The following is a 7,936-nucleotide window of genomic DNA, read 5'->3' on the forward strand; positions in this document are numbered from 1 at the left end:
GGTAGCTCAGCCTGGTTCATTGCTGTTGGAGCAGCATGGGAGAGAGCCTGCTTGGAAGGAAACTCTCTTTTCTCCAGCTTCATGACCATTTCTGTTACAGGTTTTTTTTTGTCCACAGGGAAGGATTTGGCCTGTTAGAGGCTGCTGGACCCAAAACACTGTGCAGCTGTAGAACAGGAACTGTTGCTACCCCCAGCCCTGGTAGCTCAGCCTGGTTCATTGCTGTTGGAGCAGCATGGGAGAGAGCCTGCTTGGAAGGAAACTCTCTTTTCTCCAGCTTCATGACCATTTCTGTTACAGGTTTTTTTTTGTCATGGTTGTATGTTTCATTGTAGGCCCCTTCTCCTGTGAACCCCAATGCCCTGGACCGCACTGCTGCTTGGCTTTTGAATATGAACATGCAGTTTTTAGAAGATGAAAGCATTGACCCAGATTCCAAGCACAGGGATAAGCTCAGGAATAAGGACGAGCTCAGCCAAGCAGAAAAGGTAAAACCTGATTGGATTGAAACAAGTTTCTGAATAGAGAGAGGATTTCCTTGAATGTTGTTCCCTGAGAACCCTGGGGAGAGGTGGGCTGTGTGCAGGTCCCTGCCCAGGACAGAGGGTGCCAGGTTGCTCCCTGCCCTGCTCAGCTTCACAGGGAACTTCTGGGGAAGGTTTGGGAGGTTTTCACACACTCAGTGACTGAAATAACTTTCTGATGAAGCAAGTAAGAAAAACAGGAGCCAGGAATCAAGTGCTGCTGCTGCTGCCCTGCAGCCAGCCAGTGCCTCTTTCTCCCCCATTCCAGATCCCCACAGCTGAAGGGAAGAAAGCTTAAAAAGTGGATTAAGCACATCTGTAACAGATGAGAGTGAGGTACAGGTACAGGTACAGGCAGCCTTGTGCCTCACAATAGGGACATGTAGCAGGAAGCAGCTTCCATGGCAAAAGGCTGTTCACAGACCTGAAAATTTAGTCCAGATTTTAGTCTCAGAGACAGCTCTGGGGCCTGGGGTGACTTCAGCAGTGCACTGACACACGGATCAGGGCCTGGCCAGTGTGGGGTTCTGCCAGAGTGTCCAGTCCAAGCCTGCAGTGCTGCTGGCAAAGCTTGAGGGGTGCTGCTCCCCTCCTCTCCTTCCTGGGCAAGCCTGAGATGGGAGAAGCTGGAAGAGAAAGGGCAATCCTGGCCAGGGTGAAAAGGATGGATTATAAATGAGGATCTAGCAGTCAGGAGCTGGGAAAATCCCATCATTGCTGATTCTGCACTGGTCACTGTTAGGATTTGGGATGTTTCCTCAGTGTGCTTCTCTTCTGTCACACCAGCCACACATCACCTCGCTGTCCCACAGCACTGCAGACATCACCCTCCTCAAACCCCTGTCCTGGTTTCCCAGCACAGACATGGTTCTGGTTTTGTTACAATAGCTTTCCAGTGCTGGTTCTGCTGTGCTGAGGCATTTGGGGACTGTCACCTCTCAAATCCAAGTGAAATGCTGAAGGCAGCTGAGCTGTCATAGGGACCATGAGGTACAGGGCAGCAGCTCCCAGCTGCTGTGGGCAGAGCAGGGCAGAGTTTTGTGAGTTCAGCCCATTTCTTGCTCTGCTCAGAGCAGACAGTGGTGGTGCTACAGACTCGGATGGTACTGCCACACCAGTCCCTGTGCCCTGGGAGCCCAGACCAGGCACCTGCTGTCTCATTGCCATGCAGCATCTCCTTACTTTGCTGTCCCATCAGTCACTGACATTCGAGATCACCATTAGCATAATCTCTCTCCCCATTACCGTAAGACGTGAATGGTAACCGAGAATGAGACGAGTGCTCTAGAGACAGGAGCGACTCCTTCGGGCCCTGAGGCCTCTCCTGCTATCCTTTGAACTCACTTACGCTGCTCCTATTTTAAGGCTAGGGTAGGTATTTATTCTTTCCTGTTCAAGCAGCTCCCTGCTGTCTGCCTTTAATGCTTCTGTGCAGCCGTGCGGGCGTTGTGCTCCCTCATTGCTCCAGGTGCCATGTGCAAACTCTACCATTTCCGTGCTGCAGTAAGAGCTTTGCTAAAGGAAAACCGGAGTGCTCTGTCCTGGGTGGCAGGAGCTCAGGAGTCCTGCCCTCTGCCAGCCTTGCTCCAGTTCTTTGGCAGCTCAGGAAGACCATCAGCTTAATTTTTCAGCCCTTGAGAGCTGCAGTGTTCTTGCTGTGAGTGCTGGCTGTCCTTCCCTCTCCCCTGAGCTGATCCAGGGGGGTCACACACCCCAGGAGGACTCTCAAGCCTGGGACACAACCCAGTACTGACCCAGGTGCAGTGGCCAGAGGGGAAAGGCCAAGGCAAGACACAGCAGAATGCATTTCTGCCAGAGCATGACAAGCACTAGCAGCTTTTAACAGCCTTCCTGACTCAGATGGGAGACTTCTCCCCAGATCTGACTCTTTAGAAGCAGCTTGTCACATTATCAGCTGCATGTCAATTATTCTAAGGTTATTCCAGTTGAGATTCTTTTTTAAAGACTATTTCCATAGCTAATTTTTTGAAATTAAAGCAGGTTTTTTTTGTCCACACACACTCCCTGGGTTTTCCTTTAGCGAAGCAAGTTGTACTGAATGCTGTGCTGCCGCAGTCGCTGATCCCAGTTCCACCGAGCTCAAAAGCTCTTAATTTTTTTTAATTGCTTTATGTGATTCTGCTGCTGATCTATAGCTTCACCCGAATGAACAGTACAACTGTGGGGTCTTGGCTTCATGCAGCAGCTCTTCGGGGAGTCAGTGCTGGTTGAGATGTGACTGTGCTGGGCCACGAAGGCCTCGGCGCTCCGTGTGCCGCTCACCCCGGCGCGGTGCCCTCCCCTCGGCCAAGGGGGACGAGCTGCAGAGTCCTGCTCTGGTCACTGCAGCTCGGGATGTTCCAGCATGCCCAGAGCTCCACGTTTCTTGCTGCAGACCGAAGAGCTCCTGTGTGAACCCCAAACCCCAGCGCCGCAGCTCCTCCTGCCCGCAGGGGCCGCGCTGCCGGCGCCGGAGGCTGCTGGATGCCTTTGCCACTCGCTCGCTCTAACCTGCATTTCCCCGTGTGAAATGCCAGGCTCTGCTAACAGCCCACTCTCTGCACCTGCCAGCGACCTGCCTGCCCCGCGGACCCGGCGCAGCGGAGAGGACGAAGAGGAGATGTCGGCGAGCAGGGGTTATCTGATACGGGTTTGCAGCTAGTCTGATGCAAGGAGAGGGGAGTGCTCGGGTTTGGGGGAAACCCTGGCGAGGGCAGAGCCCTACGAGGTAACATGCCACATGTGTTTTCTCCTCCCGTGTCTGTCCCTGCACGCCGCAGTACCAGCAGGACCTGGTGGTGCTGCAGGACAAGCTCCGCATCTCCAACAAGAAGCTGGAGGAGTACGAGACTCGCTTCAAATGCCAGGAGGAGACCACGCAGAAGCTGGTGCTGGAGTACCAGGCCAGGCTGGAGGAGAGCGAGGAGCGGCTCCGCAGGCAGCAGGAGGATAAGGAGATCCAGATGAAGGGCATCATCAGCAGGTACAGGGAGATGGGAGTGCTGGGGGTGGCAGTAAGGCAGAACAGCCTGGCTGGGGTTAGAGCTGATGCCTGGTGTTGTGGTTTAACCTCAGCCAGCAGCCAAGAACCAAGAGCTGGATTGTGTTTATCATAAACCAAGGACACCTGGTCAGGAGAAATCAGGTTTCTTTGGAGGTGCATATAGGTTTCCCACGTGAGTTTCCCTCTCAGTGGTACCTGGGACAAGGAAAACCCCAACATTTTCCTGATTCACTAGGGCCAAACTTTAGGAGGGGAGAGCTGGCAGCCTGCCTCAGCTCTCTCAGGATCTGGAAGGCTTGTTCTGTTCATACAGCTGAGGATCTGACCACCATACCTTACTCCTAGCTCTAAATCCCTTTTGCTCACCCAATGGGATATAGTGTTTGCATTTGTCCAGGACATAGACTGTTCCAGTTCAGCTGGCTTCACCTTTACCTGAGCCAAGCTCACTTAGTGCTCTCACTCATAGTCATCAATGCTGTGTGTCACTTCAGCTTTGGGCAGTCTGCTAGAGAGAGCCCTAGGGGAGAGTAAGAGCCAGGAAAAAAACTTGATTTTTGTGTAAGAAGAGGTAGTGTGTGACACTAATACCTGGGCTTAGCAGAGCCCAAAAAGGGTAACGTTTTCTTGTCTTTTTGCTCCCAGACTGATGTCGGTCGAGGAGGAGTTAAAGAAGGACCATGCTGAAATGCAGGCTGCTGTGGACTCCAAGCAGAAGATTATTGATGCACAGGTGAGTGCCTCATGCCAAGGGCTGCAGCAGTGTTGAGGTGGGTGTGCTCACACAGCCTCCCCAGCGTGCAGCAGTGTCTCCCCAGCTTGGTGAGACTGTGCAGGGTGAGTCGGTGCCGAGCTGCAGGTGGTGACAGTGTTCAGACTGCAGCAGGACATGAGTTACTGTCACAGCACTCATATTCGTACAGCTGTTTACAGCCTTGGAGCGTGGCAGGTGACACAGAGGGTGTGGAGGTGGCAGTTTGGGGAAGGATCATCCCCACAACTCAGTGGGTGGAAGGATCATATCCTCATTGTCTCAGTCCTAGGCCCCTGGAGCTTTGCTTGGTGCTTCATGCCCAATGCTTGGACCATTGGAACAGGCTCTGGACACAAGGAAAACACAGCCTGGCCAGAGCCAAGCCAATGTTTTTTTCAGCCTTTGGATTGTTATTTGCAGGATTGGGAGGCTCAGGTATTGCTATCAATTACAGTGGAACAGGTGCATCAGGTGATGGGTGCAAAACACTGTGCCTAGAAAAGTGAATCAGAAAATACAGCCCATAATCTTTTAGCTTGTCTAACACAGACCAACATCACAGCAGCCAGGCCTCCCTACAGGTTGTGGCTAGGTGATAGTATATTCTAGACTAACATTTAACAGCCCTATTAATCACTTGTGAGTCACTACTAGTGATTAATTTACTGTATAGCTAATTAAAAAGGAGATGAGACAGTAGTAACTTTGGAAAAAAAACCCCAGTGTTTTTCTGTAGAGTAATTTGTTCAAAGCTAGTAAATCAGCCAGCAGAGCCAGCAGACACAGGTGTCCACGAGGGGTGAGCAGTGGTGCCTGCAGACACTCTCCTGTCTCCTACACCTCGTGGGGGACACGTGAGGCTCTGACTGTGCCCTGCACACTGTTCCCTTTGGGTCTCATCAGGCTGTACATATGCTGGACCTGTTCATCCGTGGACACACACACAAACTACTGTGCCCCCTGAGCTGGTTCTGGCAGTCAGAGGAGGAGGATGCGTTACTCAGTGTTGTAGAGAAGAGTGACAGAATCAGACTGCAACATAGAAACTCTTCCTCCCATCCTTGCCATACTATAATCAGTGAGAGTTGCCATCAAAGATATCCTGGGAGGCTACAAGTCATTTAAACTATTAATTTACACTAACAAAATCAATTAAACACTGACAGGAATAACTGTCGTGGGAGAGCTTGGGTTTAGGAAAGGAATCTTGCCATCTTTGTAACAGCTGAGTTAGAGCAAACAGCACAATGAATTTCTGCATAACTGAATAATTAGAGAAACTGTATTACCTCCATTTTCTTCAGGAGCCTAAAATGAAAGCAGCTCACACTGCACAGGCAAAGGACACTTGTGGCCCTGCTAAGAGCAGCAGATTTCAAAAAAAATCACAGACTCATCAGAGTTGGAAGGGACCCTTGAGGACCATCTAGTCCAACTCCTGCCCTGCACAGGACATCCCTGAGAATCACACCCTGTGCCTGAGAGCGTTGTCCAAACACTCCTTGAGCTCTGTCAGCCTTAGGGCCGTGACCGCTGCCCTGGGGAGCTGTTCAGTGCCCAAACACCTCTGGGGGAAGAACCACTGTCTAATATCCAACTTAAACCTGCCCTGACACAACCTCAGACCATTCCCACGTGTCCTGTTGTGCTGTGTAGCACATAAAACCCCACACCTAAGAGTGCCAAACAGCTCCTGGCCCAAGAGGCCTGTGTGTTGCTGTCTCAGGCCCTGCCCTCACTGCCTGTCCCCGTTTGCTTGCAGGAGAAACGCATTGCCTCCCTGGACGCTGCCAACGCACGGCTAATGAGTGCCCTTACTCAGCTGAAAGAGAGGTACAGCATGCAGACACGTAATGGGATCTCCCCCACAAACCCAACTAAATTGCAGATTACAGAGAATGGAGAATTCAGAAACAGCAGTAATTGTTAACGCGAGGAGGGCGCTGCCGCAGGAGGAGGCCTGGCCAGAGGGACCGTGCAGCAGCAGGTGTGAGCCGCGGCTTCAAACAACAGCTGCTCCCCCAGCACTCAGCTCCTCGTGCGGACGGCGCTGACTGACCCTGCTGGGACATGCCAGCACACTGAGGGCACGGCGAGTGGCAGAGGAGTGGCATAAGGAAATCACAGATATTTCAGAATCGCTGGCACTGTTGGATTTGAATCAGTGTTTCGATGTTTAAACTAAAGTAACCTTTTCCTTCCAAACTGCCCTAAAAGGATATGCCTCACCCCCTCCCAGCAAGGAGTAACGTCCTTGTCGTTGCAGTAAGAGAAGTGAAGGGAGCTGGGCAGAGCCTGCAGCAGGCAGGGGCCCAGGAAAGCCCAGTCCAAGTGTGCTGCAGGATGGCAGCAAAGCCTGGCCTGCTCCTCCTGTGCCTCCCCGCGGAGCACAGCCCCCCCAGAGCCACCCCCAGCCGAGCCCAACATCCTTCCTGATGTGGCTGACAACCGCGGGGCATTTACACAGCTAATTAGTGTTCAATTAACGCCACCCATAGAGGGAGCACAGTGCAGATGGAAGGGCAGGGCGCACTCCGAAGGGCGTGTGGAGACAGGCAGGACTGGTGCTGCTGGGGGGCCCTGGGCAGCCCAGGGGTGCGGAGCAAGGCCAAGGCTCTGGCACACACCAGAGGAGGGAGGAGCTGGCACCTGGTGAACGGCGACTCGATTCCTCTCCACAGCTCCTGTTCTCTCACAAATACAGGGCAAGAGTTTTGTAAGCAATAGCCCCAGGCACTGTCCCACACACACACTTCCAGCCACAGAATAAAGCGAATGTTGCCTGAGCTTGGTCCCTGAGCTGTGATTGAGGGCCAGGGGCTGGATTTGTGCTAGAGGGGGAGTGAGGGGCTACACGGCATGGCAGCTTCCTGCTTGACCAAGGGTTTGTTGTGGGGATGGAATGCTCTGTGTGGAGAGTTTGGCTATTTCTGGGGAGAAAAAAAAAAAAAACAGACAAAGAAACAAGAAAAAAAGCCCTGAAGAAGCATGAAGATCGGTAATTGTATTTCTTTTCTTTCACAGTATGCATTAGAAAAAAAAAGATCCCATTTTCTGGAATACTGTCCTCTTTAAATTGGGAATGAGCACTGCATGGAAATTAACCGGCTCGAAGAATGTAAAACAATGGTCATAAGGGAGTAACCACCAAGAACAGCAGCCACCAGCGAAAGGTCCCTTGTCAGGAGCACTGTGCAGGCATAAGGATTATGCAGGATTAGACTTTCCCAGCGCAGCTTCGGCACACAGACACGCTGTGCTCCGCGGAGGGGTCACCCCTTCACGGGGGTTGTGCCCCCACGGGGTGATTGTTGGTTTGTTGATCTTTTTTTAAGTTAGTCCTCCGCGAGTCCCACTCAGAGCAGGTCCCTCGTGCCGAGAGCAGAGGGTTCTCTGAGCTGGATGACAGTGTACAGTGTACAGGACATCTGCCTATTCTCCCTCTAAAGGTTAACACACTGCTCAACGCCTGTCCTAGCTCCTCCTGCCATGTGTAAATGTACAGAGGGACTAGGATGCTCCCTGAGCTCTGCTTAGGTACTGTCTCCAGCCTCACACTACCTAGGCTGCCTGAGCAGGACACTGTTTGCCAGTAAGCTCTGCATTGCCATGCTGCCCCACAGCCATCAGGCTCCTTAACAGCATTCTTCCTCA

The 7,936-nt window shown here is 52.3% G+C and overlaps 1 protein-coding gene across 1 annotated transcript; it reads left to right on the forward strand.

The window, feature by feature from the left end:
- Window positions 1-335: 335 nt before the first annotated feature.
- On the forward strand, window positions 336-6,296 carry LOC103797218 (disabled homolog 2-interacting protein-like; the record flags this gene model as incomplete). Its single annotated transcript, XM_009069416.1, has 4 exons — window positions 336-488; window positions 3,305-3,507; window positions 4,174-4,261; window positions 6,045-6,296. Coding segments are annotated over 4 exons (612 nt in total), but the record flags the coding sequence as incomplete, so codon positions are not given.
- Window positions 6,297-7,936: the final 1,640 nt, after the last annotated feature.

This window comes from Acanthisitta chloris, unplaced genomic scaffold (genome assembly GCF_000695815.1).
Source record: "Acanthisitta chloris isolate BGI_N310 unplaced genomic scaffold, ASM69581v1 scaffold39872, whole genome shotgun sequence".
Lineage (NCBI taxonomy): Eukaryota > Metazoa > Chordata > Aves > Passeriformes > Acanthisittidae > Acanthisitta > Acanthisitta chloris.